At 43.1% G+C, this 22,610-nt stretch overlaps 1 protein-coding gene across 3 annotated transcripts; it reads right to left on the reverse strand.

Moving 5' to 3' along the window:
* Positions 1 to 6,882: 6,882 nt before the first annotated feature.
* Positions 6,883 to 22,538, reverse strand: LOC6529759 (GTPase-activating protein CdGAPr). Of its 3 annotated transcripts, XM_015196568.3 has the most exons (8): positions 22,402 to 22,515; positions 21,951 to 22,020; positions 13,056 to 13,460; positions 11,727 to 13,000; positions 10,025 to 11,653; positions 9,653 to 9,962; positions 7,699 to 9,563; positions 6,883 to 7,640 (listed from the first exon to the last, which is right to left on the reverse strand). In XM_015196568.3, exons 3-8 carry the CDS (start codon positions 13,425 to 13,427, stop codon positions 7,562 to 7,564), a joined length of 5,529 nt encoding a protein of 1,842 aa, XP_015052054.1. In that variant the 5' UTR covers positions 13,428 to 13,460; positions 21,951 to 22,020; positions 22,402 to 22,515; the 3' UTR covers positions 6,883 to 7,561. The 3 variants fall into 3 exon arrangements, with proteins under 3 accessions (XP_015052054.1, XP_015052053.1, XP_002090749.1); XM_015196567.3 differs by lacking the exon at positions 21,951 to 22,020 and having other exon boundaries at positions 6,883 to 7,634; positions 22,402 to 22,538; XM_002090713.4 differs by lacking the exon at positions 21,951 to 22,020 and having other exon boundaries at positions 22,402 to 22,538.
* Positions 22,539 to 22,610: the final 72 nt, after the last annotated feature.

Consider the following 22,610-nt stretch of genomic DNA (forward strand, 5'->3'; position numbering starts at 1 on the left):
CACATCAACCAGCAAATTGCTCTAAACGAGCTGCCAGTAGACATGTGCGAGCGAGCCGGCGATATTGTCCTGCATCCTGCGGAAAAGCAGGGGGAAAAAAGTGAGCGCTGCTGCACCCCATTCTTACCCAGTGCCACCCCCTCCACCCGCTCCGGTTGCAGTTGGGCCTGTTTTGCGGTGCCCGCTTAGAGCGGCAATATTCGGGAAATCCCCGTAAGCGGGCACATGAACACACCCCTAGATTTGCATGCGCATAGGGTTGTCCTGCTCTGGCAGGATTTTGAGAACTCATCTCTCTGCTGGCATCCACTGGACATCCGATTAGTGCGGAAAAACCTTAGAGTAATTGGTTCCCGTTAGCCGCAAATAAGTTGCACAACTATGCGTCCTTGCTCTGCAGCCATTTTGTGAGGCAGGCACATCCTGCCTTGTCCTCGTCCTCGCTACCACCCATTTGGCGCCCACTTCACATAATTAACGTGTCACGGCCGCCATTGTTGTCTGTCTGGCTGACGATGTGCGTGCATTAAATGCCACAATTATTATAATTGAATTAAACAATCGATTCTGCTGCTGTGACAGCATAATTGCTAGGTGGATCCAACGCAACTGTACCCGCTGGGTTGGGGGCCACATATTCGCCTGCTTTGCATTCATATATTTTTTTCCCCGAGCGGTTAATTGAATCAGAGCCCCACATAGCCGTACACCGCCCACCAAGGAACCCCCGTCCCCAAACCCACTGAGTGCCACCACCGAAAAGGGGGCGTACCTCCTTTGCTGCAAGCCACCAATCAGTGAACTGCTCGCCAAGGGGTGGTTTTAGCCAGTATATTCGTCCTGTTTCGTCCTGTTTTTCGAGCACCAGCCCTGCCACTGCTGAAAGCACTGGACCCTTAAAGGTGGAGCGGTGGCTCCGCAAACAGAGCAGGAAGGAAGGATAATAACGAGACATCGCAGAGAGAGAAAAAGTATATCACGACGATGCGACCAAAAAGCAAGACAAATTTGCTCGTTTTATTAATAAAATAAGTCACGCAAACTAAGTCGAACGTCATTATTAGGTTAAAGCCCTAAAACGGACGCATTAGGATGGCATTCGAGTGATCGCGGTGATGGTTGGGGCTGCTTGTGGCTACTTGGGGATGGTTGGGGACGCGTTTGAGTTGCCCTGTCCCTGGGCAAAAATATCTCATATTCCCTAAGGACATTAAACCGTTTGAGACTAAAATATTTTCAGAAAGGTTATGGGTCTTGTGCTTACGTAGTAGTATTTAAAAGATATAACATAATTTCAGAAGTGCTCTCCCAATTTTAAAACTTTTAAAACGAGTTATATACGATTTCACAAAAAGACAAGAGTTCTCTTAAATATAAGCTGAAAAAAGGTATCCCAACCAGAGATGAGCACTCCTCTCACCTGGCTGAAAGCTCTTAACTGGCTGCTCCACATCCACCTCCATCTCCATGGACAACTCTTCGGTGTCATCCATTGTTAACCCGCTGACATGAACGTGCCAAAGGGCCTCTGTGAGCACGTATATTTTGTGCAGTTCTTTTGTGAGTCTGCTTGGCTGGGTGTCTACCTTGCGTTTTTTATTGATTTTTCGCTAGCTCGAAATCAGCGGATTTGCGAAGGAGATTCCCAGGGCCAACTATAAAGGCAGATCATATTTTTGAGCCATCATTTAGTCTGCCTAATTTCCCATTGTTGCGCGTGGCCGGTCTGATGGACTGAACCTAATTTTTATAATAATAAAAATGCTACTACGTCTGGGGCATCGAATTGCCAGCCACTTTGCGGTTTAAGCTGAAGAAGGGTGCTTTCCTTGGGGCAATTACAACATTTTGTGTCAGTTTGTCTGGCAAATCCCTCTGTCCTGTCTACATGAACGTCTCCTTCCTTCCTCCTTTTTTTGTGTTAGCATAATTCCCTGGAATCAAAGCTGAAGTGTGTCACCGATCAGGTTACATAAGCCATAGGTCGTGCCCGACTCGCAACAGGGGTGAATGTTGGCGGCACATCGCCTCAGATCCTCTTTCCGCATTAAAGATTGATTCTCGGTAAATTAACTTCTGATACAAGCAACACAAACTTGAACATCCTTGCGGGTCCTTTGTTTTTGGGAGCAGCCCTCAAGTGGCTACATCCTTACGCATCCTTCGTTGTATTGTAGCTTTCATTTGTTAAAGTGATTAAATGATGAAAAAATCGTACTTGTTATTCGTGTTTTTTCCTTTAAGAAGGATAATTGAATAACCAATTCGAACTAATCATAACCAACTTTAGATTAAGTTGCAGTTAGTTTTTTCTATAAGTTCATGTGGACCGTAGCGACTACTATTTAAAGTCGTAAAATTGCAAATCTGCTACGACCTGTCTGTCTGTCACAACCATTCTATTTTGTTTGGTCAATCTGATTTTGAAAACAAGGATTACCTAAGGAAGAATGAGAGCATTTTGATAATTGTAGCAGTGGAGCCGGATGAGCAGCATGTTTCAACTGCTGTTTCATTATAGCTCGCCCACCTCAATTGTCCATATTCGGTACTATGTTCACAGATTTTAAAATAAACACAAGGTCATGGAACAACCTGTATATTATTAGACAAATCAACCATGGCAACTTTTCACAGCTTTTCAATTCTTTAACGGATTTCCGGAGCCCAGATTTCCAACGTTATCTACGCGGTATATATCATTAACAACAATTTTTTTAAAATAATAATGAATAATGCAGTCCAAGCGCCATCGACACTTTTACCCCACCTCCTTATCATCTATTCTTGCTTTTACTACCATTAGAATATGTTTACCACTGCAAGAAGGTATGAGGAAGATAATATATCAAGTCCCTTTAGTTCAGTACTTTAGCCACTATTAGAGTTCACCTAGCTTGTCCCACTCTAAAAAAATCCTCACGTAACTCGCAATCAAATGACTATTCGGCTGCACTTAAATAAGAAATATGTTCGAAAATTGTTGCGTTACGCCCACCAAAAATACCATATCCGGGAATTCAGTGGCTGAACAATCGAGCGTGTTGTAGGGCCTGGCTGTTCAGTAGATTTCAGGATAATTGCGCGGGATAAATTCAATTAAATAGCACACTACATGGCCGTAGAGCCCAACAACTGTATCAAAATAACAGCGAGGCTGCCCCCGTCGGCTGATAAAATCGGAAAATGCCAGCAAATTACAAACTGCCCCTCGACAAATCATCGTGTGCACATATTTCGATGTAATTTAATATGTGGCACGCGTTCGGGAAACTTTTGCCTTCCTAGCTCGACTCTCTACTCCGCACGTATTTTCGTTTCATTTTTTCTTCCTCTGAACTCTCGTTGTTTGTTGGCTGGGAAAGGACCTAAAGGACTTGTGACTGCGGACGACGACGGGTTCATTCACAATTGTTGCCAATGAGAGCAATTGTGTGCCGCAAGGGGTGAAGGAATGGTGCCCAAGTAGGGGGAGGTGGCAGGATAATTGCATTTGTTAGTGCTCTAATTGTCAGGGCGGTCTAATTCGAGGACGAGGGACAGGACGAAAAGGTTACTGGACCTAGGATCACAACAAGAGACTTTTAATAAGCAGCCGACCGCCCAAAACAAAGCACTGCGAAAAGAGGAAAGTACCAGCAAGTACCCTCTAGGGAGACCTAGTGGGTGTTCTAATGATCCTAGCTCTGAGATTTTGACAACTAAACACCGACGGACTGACAATTAAATTTAGAATATAATCAACTGATTACACACAACATCGTTGTTATTTAATTATTTACCAATTTCAATAGATTACCTACATGCTGTACTTAATACTTATGTTACAAAACTATCTAAATGGCAATAGATGCTTCCGAATTATTACTAAAATATACCAGGTAAATGTAATAAATTCTTAATATTACTTAATGTATATTCTCTCCCTTACCTATATGCTATATTTCATTCCATGATAAATGTTGTGAACAGGAGCATGTGCAACTAAGGTAACATTATACAATCCCAATAAGAATCTTGAAATAGAACAATTTCAAAATGAAGACCAAGCAATTAATATTTTAATATTTTAACTTAATAATGCCTTATCAATCGAGGTGCTTTATTATCGCCTGTTCCAATCTAGTGCCTTTTTTGTATGGGAAATTATATTCCTGTCGTGCCCAAGAGCTAGAAGCTGAGGAAGAGAAGTCATCTGCTGATTTGGCCCTTGGAGAGGCTTGTTATGTTTATTCCAAAATAATTGCCAGCACGTGCTCTATCAGCGTCAATCAACCCAAACAGACAGCCAGTGGACAGGAGGGCATCTTGGACGGAAAAGAGAGTTAGAAGAGTAAATAAAAGTTAAACATCAAGAGTGAGTGGAGCAGTCCGCTGTGCAAAACGCTTTCGCACTTATGCACATCATTTACTCCGTTCCCGTTGTAAGCCCGCATCGCAGGATGTGTTTTCGTGACTCCTTTCGGGGTGGCTCTGCATCCGCGTTAAGTAGCCGGCTAACAACTGAATCAGATTCAGCGATAAGACATACCATATCGCTACCCTCGCATCCTGTCACACTTCCGACCCGCTGTGCATCTCTATGGCAATTTAATCAAATTAATTTTCTCACGTGCTCTTTTCTGCTTCCCAGCAGGTTCTAAAATAAAAGCAATGGACAATGCTTATGGCTAATAAAATTATGGACTTATGGCTTAACGTTGGGTGGTACAACGCCTTCTCTTTGAACTCGATGTATGAATCGCAGAAGGACAAAGAATAATAGATCAGCGGGAATGTTACGGCCTTAGTTGTATTGCAAAGAGTTAGAGTTCCTTTCACTACTATAATAACATTCGTTATTTTTATTACCCAGTATAATAATATGTAAATGGCTTAGGTTACCACTTCACTAAAACAAATTTACACAAAAACCATATAGAAAGGCTATAGTCGAGTGTGGCTATTTAGATACCCGTTACTCAGATAGTAAAGCGCTAGATGGAATGCAATAGATTGGGATATAAAATCAGTTTTCTAATGCACTTCGGACCACGGATAGGACCACTTGCGCAAAACGCTAGAGTACCCCATTACTCCAGGTCTAACGGGTATATCTTTTATGGTTCCCGAGATCACAGCGTTCATACGGACGGACATGGTCCAACCGACTCGACTAGTAATCCTAAGTAACAGATAGCTTCGGAAATGCTTTCTTCTATCTGTTACACACTTTACAACGGCTATTTCGACTCGAATGTTGATTTTGATTAATTATTATTTAATGTTCACTGAGTTACAAACTTGTGACTAGAATCAATAAACTCTCTGCAAGGGTACACATATATGTATGTATGTAAAATGCTTTGCGAATCGCCCATTTGCATTTTATATTTACTGCGTTGCAAACTTCTGACTGAAATACATAAACACTCAGCAAAGGTATTAATATATGTGAAATGCTTAGCGGGTTGTCTATAGTTACTTCAGTTTAAAAACAAACATTCCAGATACCATCGTAGTATACATTAACCCTCTCCGAAATTTGTTTTAAATATTCTTGTTTTATTTAAATGCGTTAGAGAAGTATTTTGTCGTTTTATTTATGGCTTATAAAAGTGTTAATGTAAGTTGTGAACGCATCGCATGACGTTTCATCTCATATATTTGTTTAATATTGATTGATCTTTGCTCTATTAAATATAAGTTTGTAAGACATTAGTTTAGCTTGTCGTCGTTGTCCCAAGCGCTGCCTGTTTGTTATTCTTCTCCGGTTCCATTTGTATGTTCAGTCGTTATGAAATACGATTGTTAAAAACTATGTTGTGTTTTTTTTTTATATTTATCAAAATATATCAAATGCTAACTTATTTTTTAAAGCTTTATATTTAGTTATTGTATTACAATTCTGTTAATCTCCGTTATTCTTCCGTTTTGTGGCTTTGTTTTTCTTTAAAAATTTTGATACGATTGAAATAAAAAATTTTGGCAGCTGCTAATGGTTTGAAAAATTTGCAAACGCAAGGTTTTCTTTTAGAGTATCAAATTGATCTATTAGTCAAATCTAAGCACTAGCCACAAATTTTCGTTATTTAGTTATGCATTAGATTTTCCTTTCATTGGTCATATCGGTAGTAAGTTATATGTATAAGTATACGTATGGTTGCTGTGTACTTTCCAGGAAGTATTTCCATACGTTTAAAGATTTATAAAATAAATCGGCCCTTAAGCATAACAAAGCTAACAAATTTACCAGAGGGAAATAAAAGTCATAAATATTTTAACTAAATCAAGTTGTGTTTGACCTCTAATATGTTTACAGCCTTTGGCAAATTTCATTCAGCAGATTTCCAGCCATGCGCTTGACTTCAGAGATGTAATATTTTCAAAGCTAATTATAGTAAGCTTAAGCTTTCTGAAGTACACCAAATAAATCAACAAAAACACCTATTATATTACCTTTCATTAAAAGTAAACTTTAGTTACATGCGAATGACACCGTTGTAGTATATAACTGCTGTTTTTTCTGTGAATCTTTCTATGTTTTAAGTATTTAGTTTATCTTTTATAGCGAACGTTACCAGTTAGTGTAAAGGTATTTATATATACTTATAGACAACCATAATGTTTATTTAGTTTTACTTTTCTCAATTCAAATACTCTCATTACTAAGGAAAATATATTTGCGTTTTAGTATGAGAAACAGGTTGCTTATATTCTGATCAAATACATAAATGCTTTACTTAGCGCCACACGGAAGTCTGGATTTTATTTGAAAATTCGCTTAAGTCGGGTACACATGCTTTTCAAATCTCCAGTTATGCATATAGTTTCCATTTGCAACAGATAAAGGAATATCCAAAGAGTATATACAACGATTGGATTGGTTGAAGAAGGAGTATGTGAGTGACAATGCAATTGAGTTTATTGTTTTAAAAAATACATATAAATTAATCGTATAATAATTAACATAGGACACCTTGCTCAAAGTGGTTGAAAATGCTTTTATTAGAAACTAGGAAAAATATCATCTCCGATACATGCGTCAAGTCGTTTAGTCGCAAAAACAAGAATATAAAAACACTCAAGACACAAATCAAGCAAAAACAATTCGAAATGGAATTCAAATAGGTTGAATTCGTTGTTTTTGTATGGTTAAACGAATGAAACTTAACACCTATCTAAAGAAACTCCCAAAATGCAATAACAATATGCATTGTTTAGGATAGAGGGTATGGTAAGGATGGTCTTTTAGTTAAACTTTCTTCATGCTGATTCAAAACAAAATTGAATTTTGCAAATGATTTAAGGCGCAAAGCGTCCTTATTATGATTATCATGATATCATTATAATTGTGGTTGCAATAAACACGGCGTTTTAAATCTGTTTGTCTTTGGATCCGCTTGCGCCGTATATATCAAGAACACTTTTGAGAATTTCAATGCGCTTAAGTGAATGATTAAAAACTAAATAAAATATATATGCCTTCATAGGCATATACACACGCTGCTCCAGAACTGTGATTATATGTAGATAGCGGTCTCATTTTTTCGATGTAATTAGTTGGTAATGTTCCCTTAGCCTATTGGTTTTGTGAACGAGATTCAAACATCGCTGTCACGTCGCGTATTGAGAATTGTGGTGAGATCTTTTCTCTGTTGCTGCAAAAAGTGTAAATTAGTACAGTTTATTAAAAAATTGTGGAAGCTCGGTTCTTACTTTGTGCCTGCATTGCTCTCGGCCAAGGAGTTCCTCTGCAAGCGATCGCGCGGCATGGGCTGACTACGTTCAAACTTATTCGCTGGCGTCTTGCTGGTGCTTCCATACTTCTGGGCCGTCGTCTTGACGCTGAGTAGCGAAGTGGAGGTTATGCCACTTACGCCATCATTACTGGTATCACAATTTTGGTTTTTTTCGTCGGAAATTCTGCGCACCCGCTGTTGTCCGAGCTGCTCCTGTCCGTTACCCTGGCTCAAGCTCATGTGGAGGGTGCACTCCGATCCGCCGCCAGTGACGCGGCTCAGCTGTTTTAGGTTCATGTCGATATCCTTTTGCAAGGCGTGCATATCGCCGCGTGACTTGGACTTAATTCGCAGGGATTCTGCAGCAGGGAAGTTGTCTTCCGAGTTTAGTTCAGTACGCGAGCGAGACTTTAGAGTATCGCCGTAGTACTTTTGCGTTAGCTGCTGCCGGCGCTCCTCCTTAATTTTATCGATGCGCTCACGATCCAGGACCACACCTGTTAATACGTTCTTTCGACCCGCCGGAGGCAGGAACTGATTAGCTGTCGATTGCTCCTCCTTGGGCATATTATTCTGCTGGATGAGTGAGATACGGTTCTCGGTGGTGGGGGTAATTGGCTCGGGTTCGCCACCACGCTTCTGACATATCTCCTCGGTAATGCTCATACCCGGCAATCGCTTAGGCGGATTCAAGGTTTTGGGCCGCGTGAAGTCAAAGCTCTTGCGGCGGCTGTTGACCTCTGACATCACCTCGGGTAGCTTGTTAGAGAGAGACAGATCTTGTAGCTGCTTGCCACCAAACTCTCTGACGAAGGCGTTCTCATCGAGCGAGCGGGTTATCTTTTGAGCACTAGTGTTTAGTTTCTTAAGGGGCACGGGTGCAGGCATGGCCTTGGGTACGCTCAGTTCGTTGGGCTTCTTCATGGAGCCGCCACGCACCGAGAAATCAAAGTTGGGCAGTTGCTCCACGGGCGAGCTCTCAAATTTATTGGCCAACTCCTTGACACTGAAAGAGGGCGATTTGCAGGGCGACGACTGTTCGTGTTCCATGTTGTCCGGCAAACTGTCTAGGCTATCGAGCTCAATTCTATCAATGTTTGGTTTTTGTTCTTCTGTAATGAATTTCATCTCCTCGCCACGTAGATTCTCGTAAACTGTTTTCGGTTTGCGTAGCTCAATGTTTTCGTAAAGTAACTGAGACTGCTCCTCATCTTCAGGTTCTTTTTCCTGCTGCTCCTGGTAGTCATGTTGCTCCGGTTCCAGCTGCAACAGCTGCTGCGTCATCTCTGCTGCCTTGTGGGCACCCCCATCGTGCTGCTCTTCCTCGGCAATCTGTTTCAGGCTGGAGCGCTCATGTAACATTTGATTAACCTCGGTTACCGAATTCCGGAACAACTTCACCTGCTCATAGACAGTGTTTTCATCGAAGTTGGTCTCTAAGATGGCCGAAGGTTTCTTTTCCTTCTCGGGCGATTTATATGTGATGCTAATGGTGGATTTTATGGGGCTGGGCACCATCTTGACGGGGGTTTGTTCAAAGTCCTCGTACACTGGCGAACTCTCATCGGTTGCCAGTAGGGAGTGCATGCTTAGCTGTCGCTGCAAGTGCTGGTAGCCAAACTCGCTCGGTGTCACTGACTGACTAGTGTTGTCCGTAAAATTTGAGTTGTTGGGCGAAGAGCACATGGCCACCGCAGCAGCCTGCAGTTGATCTTTTACCGGTAAAGTGGCAGCTCGATTTGTGGGCTGTGGCAAGCGTGGCTGCAGTGGGTTAAGGTCCAAAGATAGCTCCCGTTTTAACGCATTCATATCACGCTGTTCAGCATCTTGGTGGTTGTTGATCTGCAAAAAGTAAATGTCAGTTTTGGATTTTGGAGGTCCCTGATCAATCGATGATTCCCTTCTGGGAACAAATCAATTTGATTGCTTACGTGCTGTCCCAAGCTCTCGTGCGAGCTGCCTAGGTAACTGCTAGCCGCATCCACACCTAAAAGCAGCTGCTGCTGTACATTGGATGAAACACCGGATACGCCAGACATAGCCGATGTCAGCATAAGGGGTTCCATGTCATATTGAGGTGTAGTTACCGCTGAACTGTTATCCGAACTTTCGGTGTCGCACAACAACAAGGAGTAACGGGGACTGCGGGCAGGAGTTGTAGGCGTAGGCACATTGAGTTTGATCTGACCATCTTGGACAGGTTCCACTCGAGGTTTTCGTAGAGTAGCACTGTTGTTGGCACTGTTAATTAAAATAGATTAAATAGCGTTTTTGAATAAACGTGCAATTTCATGTATACTCACTGCACAGGTCTTGGAGCTGAAGGCTCCTGCTTCTTTGCTGGCTGCGTAAAGGTTCCCTGGTAGCTGAAACGCTCCTTAGCATCCTGCTGTTCTTTCCGCTTGGCCCCCAGCTGCACTGACGGATAGCTGTAGCGGGTTGACGATGAGGAGGAACCTGCAGATGCACCAGTCGATGACGATATGGGTGATTGGATTGCCCTCGCTGGCTTTGGTGGCGGGTGCACTTCAACGCTGGCAAACTGCTGTTGAGTGGTGGGCACATTTTCCGGAGTTCCGCAGTCAATGAACTGAATGTCGCACAACTGATCTTCCAGCTTGTAACGCTTACAGCAGTTTTCAGCTCCACCGGATACATGTCCACAGGAAGAAGATGCAGTACCAGGCGCTGAAGGAGGTGGTGGTGGGGGCATCGTCCTGGCGGAACTGGGTGATAGGAGATTGAGGCGTGGCTGCTTCTTTGGGCTGGGATTGACGCTATTCGTCTGGCTCGAGAACTCCTCAGGCCTAGCACGCATAATGCGACGAGTGGCGCAGCCAGTGGCAGGTGGAACATTCTCCTTGCCCACGCGCGGTGAGCTAACCAGAGATTCGCTCTCTGAGAAGATACGCATTTCTGGCTCTTCGCGGTCAAAATTAAGACCCAGCTCGGAAAGCTCCCGCGACGGACATGTCGTCATGTGACCTCTTTGCGGAGACTGAAGCAAATCAAAGTATGAGTCATGTGAGACACTCCTTGAATGACCCACAGTACGTAGGCTATCAATTGAATTGGAACGTATGCACAGGTCCATTGGTTTCGGATCGCGTTCATTGCTCGTTGTCTCCAGGAGTTCAATAGATTTCGGCTTGTCATGCTTGGTCAGTTCCTTGCTTGCGTGAGCATGTGATGCCTGCACAAAGCTCACGCGGGAACCAACGGGATCCTTGACATCCGTGGTTATTTTCTGACCAGGATCCGGATTACCCTGTCTTTGACTTCGGGTGAATATCGACTTCCAAGACGGCGTCTTGTCCGGCTTACGTTTCTGCCAGCTGCGCGGGGCCGACAGCACTGTGTGGTATTTATCCGGCAAGCTGGACGGACCACCGCCCACTTCGATGTAGGAGCCAATGTTGGAGGCGGCGTTGCTACTAGCACTGGTCAACATGCTAATGGGCAGCGACTGCTTGAGGTCAGCACCCTCTACCCGCGAATGCCTTTCCTGGGCCTCTTCTAGGCTTATCAGTTTGGCTCCACCGGTGCTCAGACTCTTTGGACGCTCCACCACGCCCAAGGATTGATCTTGCTCCCGCTGCTCCACGAGCAGACTTTCGCAATCGGTAAGTGACTCCAGGCGTAGTTCACCACCAGCCGCATTTGCAGCAGCAACCGTAGCACTCGCCACCATGCTTTGTCGCGCCGGATGATCGTCCAGAGCGTCGAAGATATTATGGCAATTCCGTATCAGGTACTCGGTGACCACAGCTTGCACGCCAACACCGCGCAGAGCAGCCACGCCCCCCGATTCAAGGGCAGGTGAGCGCAGTAAATTTGGCGCCCAAACAATGGCCAGATTCTTATCCGTCATTCCGGTGCGTTCGTGGTGTTGCGACACCTTGTACAAGTGCTCGGCCAAATATTTCAGGGTTCTGCAAGGATAATAAGACAATTTTAACAAATAATTAAATTCTCTTCAATTTATAAAAGATTTCGATCACTTACCGATAATGTGGAGGTGGCAGCTTGAGCACCGTCTCCTTCATAAGTCGCAACCGCTCGTCCGCCTCGTCAGCCTTTACTTGAATGGCCTCCACAAAATTGTCGTACAGTTGGTAGGTGCACAGGGGATTCGGAAGTTCGCGGAAGTACATCTTGAGCAGCGAACTGACTGCATGGATGTCTTGCTTCATTTCCGGGTTACCCAAGTCCGGCACACGTTCCTCATCAAAGGCACGCCTCAGCCGCTGGATGTTGGATGTGATGCCGGAGAGCCGGTATATTCCGTCTATAACGCCATAGTTTTCGATGAATTCCGCACAGGATCGGAGAACCATGGGTATGTCCTGACCGCTGTTCAGCAGATGCTCTGACAGGTCACAGTTAAAGACCCGCTCGCGGTAAATTCCACTTTGTTTTAGGCGACGACGTGATGGTCGCGACAGGATAAAGGAACGGAAGAAAGCGATCAGTTTTCCGTGCTTTCGCAGCACCGGCTTAGTGGGTGAGGCATCCAAGTGACCCACTAGCGGAGCCGGCATTGGAAAATTCCTGGGCACCTTATCGCCGATAGTGGCCACACAGGACTGCGGAAAAAACCCCACTTCGTAGAGAGACTTCTGGAGATGCGACTTCTTGCCCCGCCACCAAATTGACTCTGCTGGACTGGGCATATCGATTACGGAAATCATGTCGCCAACCTCTATGTTGATCTCGTCCGGAGCTTGGGCCTGATAACGCCTCACTCCATAGGCGGCACCCACCGCAGGTGTGTTGATAGTCCTCTGAGTCTCACCATCCGCCAGCGGTAGTCGCCTGCCCTTATTGTCCAGCTGTAGCCAGGTCAGAATTGTACCGCAGGTCAATGAATCGGAGGCGATCTTCGAGAAACGCTCCAGGTACTTGGCCACCGCATACTCCACATCTGATTCGCTGGGCAGCTCAGCCGCCAGTTCCTCCATGTTGCGCAGTCCACTGATTTTCCGGTCGTACACACACCGGTGGAGCATCTCGTCCAGCAGCTGCATGTTCTCGAAGCTCCGCTTAATCAGGAACGGTTCGCAACGCTGTGGGCACACACGGATTATGAACCAACAGCTATCCGGAGAAAAGCTGCGCAGGGAGCTGTGTGGCAAATCACCACCAAGAGATTGGGAAGCAATACTACTGCCCATGTGCTCCGACTTGTCATCTAAAAGCTGCACGGATAACGGACCCAGCTGGACCCTTTCGTAGTGAAAGTGGGCGCACTCCTCTAGCTTGGGGAATCGGCACGATTTCTGAAGATGGGAAATAAGTTAACATTTGGTGGATTTGATCGACATCACTACTTACGCTGTTCAGCGGCTGCACGGCCATATGACGACTGGGCTTCGGAGGCGGTACAGCGCCCTGGATGGGTGGACTGCAGCTGGACTCCGTGGAGGCATTGGAGATTTGTGATGTATTCATGGAGGCGAACATGTCCTGATAAGTCAGTCCGGGCAAACTGTCAGCAGGCACGATTTTGAAGTTCAGCTGGGCACTGATAGCGGCCGCCGGGGCATCCATTTCAAACTGGAGCGGTGGGGTCTGGGCGTCCTTATCCGTGCTGGCATGGCAGACAGCAGGGCCACCATTCGCTGCACCAACACCACCCGATTCCGCCGATGCCAGGGCATGGGAATGCAGCTGGGCTGCCAAGGATGTGCTCACCTTGTCGGACATGATGGATCGATCACACTACGCCAGTTGCGACATCTGAAAGAAGTGGGAAATGCAGATTTAGTGAACGCATTCAGAGTACTTAACTCCTTAGGCCTTCAATAGTCGAGAACCCACGATAAGTAACAATGCGAAGGCTACAATTCTTCCCACTAGTTTTCCATTTACCATGCCCACCATTGTTATTATATTTCCAGGCCTTTCAAATCCATTTGCATAAACAATTTGCAGTCTTTATATAGTCACTTCGAAGCTGGTAATTGTCAGACTCAAGTCTTAGGAATATCTAAGGTACATGTATCAAATGATATATATGTATAATGATAGCCAATTTTAAATCTTTCTTCTTAACTAGTTATTTGGGACATGACTACCTGTTATAAGAATCTAGGCGTTATCATTCTAAATCTAAAGCTTGAATCCGGATCCCGGGCCGTCCCCAATGTTTCACTTTCTTATGATCAAATTCCAGCCTAGAATTTTCCACCCAAATGGAGTGCAATTTAGCAGAAAGTGCCCAAAAGCTAAATTAAACATTCAGGCCTCGTTTATCCACGTTTACTTTCTAATGGCACGCGCGATCTTTTCATCAACCAAGCGACCTGGAGTCTCGCCAGGCCAAATGTTCTACTTTCGGGGCTAAAAAGCTGTACTCTCTCTGAATTCCGATGGTGGATTTTCCCGACTTGGCGGTGGAATAAATAAGGTCACTGGCTCAGACAAGCGGCAGGATGTGGCACACGTAGGGGTTTCGACTCAATAAATATATACAATAAATATTTATAAAGTTCAAACCAGTTGGGGACCGAATGGTCGAATGGGATTCGGATTCGGATTCGAATTGCAATTCGAAGGGGAGGAGATGTGGTTGAGGATGGGATGCCTAGCGGTGGTTCTGATTTACAGGCGACACGAAATGCAATCGCCGCCAGGCTGCAGCATTTAAACTTTCATAAATTAAGCCAACAGCGGACAACTTTGGACGAAGCGAAACCATTCGAGAGGAGCATTGAGTACGTAGCTGGGGCAAACGGGTTTTTCCACTCGCCTAGGAGGAAAACTCGAGAGCCTGGTGAGGCCGTCTATCACTTGCGGCCAAAACGCAGCTAAACTATTAAAAATAGTTAACACTAACGGTCTCAAAATGCAGTCACATAAAAAAGAGTAACGCCGGATTGACAGAAAATGCAAAGTGCATCTAAAATCGGCTAAGACAAAATATAAAAACCATATGCCAACGACCTGGGAAAAAAGATACAAACGTGTTACAAGATCGAACCGTTGTCATCGAATTGATCGTGTGATTGAGTGCTACCCAACAATGGTGAATGAATGGGTGAGATAATAACACTCCACGTAACCGCAATCTGCAGCTTTCCCTACGTATTCTTATGAATTAATTAGGGTTCTTTTATTGTTAAATCTGTTGTTCTCCCATTGTCAGTATCTAAAGAATTTTTTTTGGTCAGCACGTTCTGTTGATATAAGATATAAGCCATATGACTATGTTTTTGACGATGTATACATTGGGAATATGTATATATGTACATATACAAGCAAATCAGTTACCGAGATTTATTGCTTAACCTCACACTCGAACTTATCTTGGTATATAAGCAGTGGGCATTCTGATCGGCTTTACATATTTTACAAGTATTTATAGTTTAAAAAACATTATAAATGGCGTTATGTTGGGCAATTGAAACCTTGAGAGATTTTGAGATAAAAATTATAATACATGATTAGGCAGACATTGATTGCGTTAAAAGCTATTCGAATCCACAAAAGCAAATTAATTTTATCTCAATTATGCACAAAAGCCAAAAACAAAATATATCAACAAAAATATGCATATTCACTTTCTTGATTTCTCATTGAACTTTGGCCAAAAACGATCCCAATGAAGACATTTTCCCATCGGATTGTTTCGGCCAGCACACTTTCTCCAATCAATTAAACAACATTGTCTATGTCCGGACTCCAAGCCGCCAAACACCGGAGTTTGTGAGAGCAGCAAACATTTCAATCGCTTTGCACGAGGCTCAGGCCAATTTAATGCTATGAAATAACTTAATATTGGACAATAGTTAATGGCTTTTTAATGGCGGGTTTCAGGCTCTGTTTTCCACCTCAGCTCGGTCGAGGCTTGACCCAATTGACTTGCAGCGGACTCGAGAAACCGAAAGCCAAACATGACAATGATCTATAAATCAAGGCTGGAATCGCAAGTGCGTGAGTCTGGAGCCCAGCTAGACAACATGGACAGACGTTTATCTTTAATAAGCTGAATAAAAGTAGCTTGACTGGACGGACTGCTGTTGTTTGTGCTAATTTATGGCCCAAAGTGGGTCACTTACTCACTGGTTTCTAGAGCGGACAATTGCAGCGAATGATGTCGGTTGTCGGCCATAAAAGACTTACGAGGCTGCAAATGCATGCATAATGTGCTTAAGCCTAGTTGTTGAGACTGACAGTCGGTTCCCCTCCGTTCGACATTCATTCAGTCAGTCAGTCAGTCAGTCAGTCATTCACTCATTCACTTCAGCCGGCAAGTGCTAAACGATGCTGGTGTGCATCTGAATGAGACGGATACGCTGACGGACAATTAAATAGATCCGCGACAATATATCTCAAGAAAATGCCACGGGGAGGACTAGAATGGGTAGAGGCGTTTTATTGACCAAAACGATTTAGGCACTTTAAATTTTCTTGACTAAACTAGGCTAGAAATTTATAATGCACAAACCAAGCCACAATATATATTATCTAAATGAACATTTTTGTTATTGATACTGTAGTTATTATTTTTAGTTTACAAATAGAAGATTCACTTATAAAACATTATTAATATTTATTTTCTTTAGAAATTTTCATAGGTAACTCTAGTTTTTAAATTATCTGAACTTGCTTGGATGCTTTTAACTAGTTTAAGAAATAACAATGATTAAGAATTAACAATGACGACCCTTTCAGATTTCTCGATGGCTCTAGCTTCTAGCATTGACTCACTTAAAATAGTCACAGTAGGCGACTTCATTGGTCTTGGCAGATGCGCATTATATAACCTAATAATATATCCAGCCCGGACCGGGACAGGGACCAGACACTTAGATTTGGGCCGTGTGACTAATGGGCCAACATGAAGTCATTAGACTGGCCAATTGATGCCAGCCAGTCAGCAATCGCTCTTATAAACCATGCAGCATGAACAAATTGCAGCCCAAGGCTGATCCGGTTGCTATTTGCTCGCTATGTGCCGTTAATCTGTTGAGCAGAGCGGTATCAATCTACGCCCCAGTTGACAGCCAGTGGCACTTGTGCTTTTGGAAATCTGATCAGTTCGGCCCGCCTGGCTGACTCACATGGCGGATTTGTTTACGACCAGCCAGCCAGCCATATTGCCATGTAGTGCATAAATGTAGAGCCCTTTGTGGGGACTGCTCCCGAATCGATGCCACACAACGCCAGCGCAGACAACTGACTGACTCATGTTATAGAAATAAAAAAGTAAGTCCGCCATGTGGGAAATGCAATTAGTCTAACCGCCACATTAGTCAACTCTCGTGCTTCGGACTGCCCAAGTCCGTTTTATTATTTTTACCTGGGCAACGGACCAAACTTTACACTCCCATGGCCACCTTAATTGTCGAGCTTTCGACTTCCGTTCACACAATTATGGACTGTGGCATACACAAATGCCAAGTTGCAAGTTAGGTGCCGCAAAAACGAGAGAAATGGTTTGCCTAGTTCAAGAAGTTTGAATGCGCTTATATTACACGAACATAACCAGTAAACCAAATGTATATAATTCTTTTATTATAACTGATAATTTTAAATTGTTAAATATATGTATATGTATTATGCATTTCCCAATTGGTTTCAGTCCCATTCCGACATGATTACTTTACTATTTGGGCATTGCATAATTCCGAAATGTACCGACAGCGAATGGCCAAAAGTTACTAAAACTTTTCAGCCAGTCCATTAAAGTGCCATTGTTAGGGCATTAAAAGCGTTCATCTGATATAAAAAATAGGAAAGTGCAGGCAGAAAAGAAAAGCGAAATCGTTCAATTCCGCTGCCCATGTAAATTTTCTACTTTGACATTTGTGCAGAATTTCGCCTGCCCCAAACAAACTCATCTCCACCAGCGAACCATAAAACCAAGCCTAGTGTCATTTAGCGTCGTCGAAAAACAGGTACACATAAACTCATAAACACATAGACTCACACTCCGACTATCCGAGACCAGACTTTATATTTTTAATGGAAGTGAAAGTTTTGCGCGCTTCAACGAAACATATACAGCTGCTAAACGTAGACAAAGCCGAAACCAAAGCCAAACACACGCGGCCGGCAATATCCAAATTTTTTATTTCAGGTTGTCTTAGGCTCGTGGCGCCGGCATGCGAAATTTTTAAAAATAAACAAAGCTAAATAAAATCGTACAATAAAAATCTCATTAACAAATATGCGAAGCAGCTGCTGGAAGAAAGCGCAGTGGCCAAACATTTAGAAGCAAACGTCAGACTCGGGCAGTGGAAATATAATTTAATTATTATTCATTTCTATGCGAGCGCGAGCGACCGAGTGGCCGTGCATATGAATTGTTAAATAAAGTGTTGAATTTCAATAAGACAAACGGCCACAACAAACGGGGGCAATTGGCACAAGCGTTGAAATTCATAAACAAATGCGAAAACATACACAAAATATCACCCTCCATACGAAACTTGTTCGTATTAATAGACAATAGTGTGCTCTTCCAATTGCCGGGCATATAAGCTAAAGGGTGGATCTCCTCCCGGCTGCGGAATCCTTTAGAGGAATTTGGTATTTTGAAGGGCTATTCTTAAACTTCTATTCTTGAAAGAGGCAAAATGGTTTCGATGGACGGCAATTCGTTCAAATTGTTTAGGGTTTGGGTGTTCTAAAAATAAAACCTTTTTTTTTTAGGCGTAGCAATGTGTAAATATTTACTGCGCACTAAATAAATGCAATAGATAAAATATATCTCTATATAGCTCTTGATACTACCCAGAAGGGTATACTTTTCAAATTTGCTAATACTTTGCCTTAAGTTTTACTGCTCTTACACCTTAGAAATGATAAATTACAACTGCTTAATTAAAACTATTCGAGTTCTAAATATTTAAATAAGCCAACTCATTGAATTTGTGCAGGTGATTCATGGATAGAATATAGGTTGATAAATTACTGATGAGTCACTTTCCCCTATCTGAAGCTTCGATTGAACGATAGATAGGAAGAAGCTAAACTACATTGCAACATCATATTAATAAATAAGGGTTTTCGAAATTATAGGTATTGGTAGTAATCACTTACAGATCATGCCAATTAAACTGAGAAATCGGTGATTGAACTGACTCTACATTTCATATTCTATATTTAAACTATGAAATCATCCAACTCATTATATGAATAATAAATGTCAATAAAAGGTAGGGCATATATATTCGTTTGCTACTGAGACATTCAGGCTATTTTTTTCTATAATTTAACTTTTCCAAATGCATAAGTTTGCTATTAAGCGCATTCTTAGCGCATTTCACATTCGACTCTGCTCATCGAGCAAACAGAGGGAACTTTTGAGCCATTTTGATGGTTTTTGTTTCATATGACTTGGCACTAACAACCATAACAACAGCAACAACAAAGCCCCAGCGACTTGTCAGTTTTAATTGAAATCAATTGAGCTCAATTATTTGATACGCATATGAAACACAACATTAGCAGCCAGCCCAAAAATTTCTATACTCTGTGTGGGTTTGGCATTTCCCCGCTAGCACTTAAATAACCAACCATATAGTGGCGAGGCTGGGGGCATGTCAGTCGCCAAATATGGAGCGTTAATGAAGAATTTTTTACATGAATGTAAACAAAAACAAAATGCGAATATAAAACGCGACGGCGTCGACTCGAACAGGTGTAAACAGCAATAAGACACAAGGCGAAATGTGTAGAACAGCGAATTTTCTGTTGTCAGTTTCTTTGAAATGTTTTATGTGTCTGCTATTGTAAGCTGTGGATTGTTCAACAAAACAGTGGTTGGGTTATTGAATCAGAGATAGTGGCTGCAATTAAGAATTATAACTTGCCTATTTTACTGCGTTCATAACTATGAAAAATCAAACCTGAACTGGGGCGAACTCCTTGTTCGGAGAAGTTTGGGGAAGCAAAACTGTGCAGTCTAGTGTAATTCTTATCCCTACGAAACTTCGAGAGCGGAATGCGAAATTCCTTTTGTTGAACTAGTGCAAATAGTAGTTCACAATATATTTGCGGACCTCGTTACCGCTGTTATGAAACGAAACACAATACCAGCCGAGCGAAGGCAACTCCCCCCAGATAGGAAAGGGTTTTGCTGGAAAGTATGGGAATCCGGGGACCGGCATCTGCCGCATCTGTGGGCAGTGGTGTAATGAGCTGGTCGCCGGCGAGGTAAACGTTCCCCATTGGAATCGGTGTGAGCTGGCTGCCCGTTTGAGCGGATGTTTGAGTTGAGTGCGCAGCTACCGAGGCGCAACGAAATTAATCGAACTCGAAATCGGGCGCTGGCGGGGTGGGGCAGCTCGCTTGGTTATGCTGCTGCACATATAGTGTATATAATGCATATATGTATATAGACATAGAGTAGATGTATCTGGCCAACTTGACACGTTTTCTGCAACAGGCGGTCGCAGCGCAGTCAACTTTGCTCTCGTCACTCGAAATGTGCCATAATCGTGCGCAGTCGCGGCGCGAATCTTTCCCAGAGACGTGAGCCACATAATAACCGCAGAAGGAGCCCCACACGAGTGTATGTACATATAGCAGTACATATCTGTACGTATCTCGTAATAATAACGAGAAAGCTGCCCGCACCCAGCCCCCGCAATCAAAGGCCAAAATGAGTCAACATGGGCCCAAAATGTTTTCATAGAACAGAAGTAATTCAAGTTACTAGGGGAAGTTCGGGGATGTGAGGGGATAAGCAATGGGTTCCCTTTTTAAGCCATGTTCCTTCACTTCACATAAATACTCATGGCATGGTAGGGGAATGTATATGTAAACAAAACTATAGTTTCAAATCATATCAAGAACGAGGAGGGTGTTATATTAGTTCAGATAACATTTAGAAAGCTAACTTACTTTGTCGCCATCATCTTTAATTATCATTATTATATATTTATAATCTTTATAACGAGCCATAAATCAATTTAACTCAGTTGTTCCAACAACGCCAAAATTTACACGGTGTAGCACTATTGTAGAAACATGAAATGAATTCCAACCTAGCAACTAACAATTAGTCAACGCCAAACAGTATTTGTTAATTGATTTTCCGCCTTCTTAACACCTAGTTCGTTAATCGGGCACCTCGCTCCTTTCACAAAACTTTTGACTTTACTTCCAAAAGGGTACAAAGAAAAGTAAGTGTGGTCGGCCAGCGAAAAATGAAAGGCCAGGAGTTGGTTTTTTGGGAAAGTAACAGAGCGGGCCAAAAATATCAGTCAGTTGGCGGAGTGGGTGGCAGTTTGGGGCACGAGGAGCAGGAGGGGCAGGACCGAGCGAGTTCAATGTCAACTGTGTGGGCAGCGCCACGAAAACTCTTTTACGACCGCTTCCGCTTGAAGAAACACATACAACTGGATGTGTGTAAGCCCGCAACTAAAGCACGACCACACCTAAACATTAAAAACAAGCGAGGAAAGTACATGTTCCCTCCTTTTGGCGTGGACAAAAACAAAGAGACACCAACGACCATACAGCGGTGGTCAATACTTTAATGTCGTGTTGGGTTATTTTTAAGGTCATGCGTTATTTTATGTTGCAGGTCAATGGCTTTTAAAATACCCTTTCTGTAGCATAGAGCTGAAATCTTAAGTACTACTGTACTGTATTTCCAAAAACAATACCCAAGGATTCAAAACAAAAATTTGTTTTGAAGTTCTCTCAAAGGGTTGATTGTGATGACTCAATTAAAAGCCGCTTGCATGAGTTGTTCTATTGCTATTATGCAAAGTATTAGGAAATGCAAATATTGTTTAGAAAATTGACAACATAAACTTAGATCTGGTCGTGGTCAAGTGAGGAACCCTATTTATAGGAAGTTTAAAATGCACGTTTCCTTATCTGGTAATTTGGGGTTGAAGTTGTGGGACAAAAGAAGGCAGCTTTGGAGGAATGCTTTTGTCTGCCCTTCCTCTCCCATTACTAAGAACTCCATAAAGACAGCAAGATACCTTACCGCCGTGGAACCAGAGGAACTAGAGGCATACTACTATTATTTTGACTGCAGCTGTACGAAGAGAGGCATTGCCAATGGGGTGGAATGTGCATGCGAGTGTGGATGTGTTAAGGAAAAGCAGCAGCAGACAGACAGACAGACAGGGAGACGGACACACAGACGGATGGACATATGGTGGAGTTGTCCCAGGTGAGAGTGTGTGTGTGAGTGCGGCTGACACAGGGTGACAAAACCTAGTGTGAAACGGACATCTCGCACTTATGTCTTTTACATACCAACTGTTCCAATAGCAAGGCGCAGGCATAATAACGTGCGCGAGACAGAGAGAGAAACACACTCAGCTTCCTTCGCAAAAAATAATATGGAAGAAAAAACAGAAAAGACGGGGCGTTATTCGCTGTTATTCGGCACAGAACGCGTCTTGAATGATGATGGGAAAATGGTAAAACAATGGCTTTGGCACAATTAAGAGACCCCAAAGACGCCAACGGGATTTCGTTTATTTGTTCCCTTTTCGCTACACCAAGCAGTCGCGGCAGCTATTATTTATTATTTTCGTTGGTGCCGCACAATACACTGACACACATTTTTAAATAGAGAGGAGATACTTTTTCAGCATATCTTTTTCCTTCGGCACGCACACGAGCATACACACGCACTGGCTCACCGCACGCACACACACAAGCAGACGGCGGCTATGTAAACCCATTTCGCATTCGTACACACCTTTTCTCGAATATATCACCGTGGTTATATTACAACATTTTTCGCTGTCCGTCCCACTGCACAAATTACTGGGCTCCGTTCCGCAGCCTTTTACAACGCGACAACAAATGTGACGATAACGATAAAAATACCGCCGGCCTGGAAGTAATGTACTATTTAATACCCCTTCTGATACATTAAATACCAAAAATATGCCCCAGAATAAAAAA

The sequence above is a fragment of the Drosophila yakuba genome, chromosome 2R, assembly GCF_016746365.2.
Source record: "Drosophila yakuba strain Tai18E2 chromosome 2R, Prin_Dyak_Tai18E2_2.1, whole genome shotgun sequence".
NCBI classification, from domain to species: domain Eukaryota; kingdom Metazoa; phylum Arthropoda; class Insecta; order Diptera; family Drosophilidae; genus Drosophila; species Drosophila yakuba.

What these genes read in the sequence shown, in the direction of transcription:
- LOC6529759 (XM_002090713.4), bottom strand. Translation starts at nt 13,427, where the DNA reads ATGTCCGACAAGGTGAGCACATCCTTGGCAGCCCAGCTGCATTCCCAT. An exon ending in CTGCCACCTCCACATTATCG is followed by an intron (nt 11,654 to 11,726) that starts GTAAGTGATCGA and finishes TTATCCTTGCAG; the next exon opens with AACCCTGAAATATTTGGCCG. An exon ending in GAGAGCAATGCAGGCACAAA is followed by an intron (nt 7,641 to 7,698) that starts GTAAGAACCGAG and finishes CACTTTTTGCAG; the next exon opens with CAACAGAGAAAAGATCTCAC.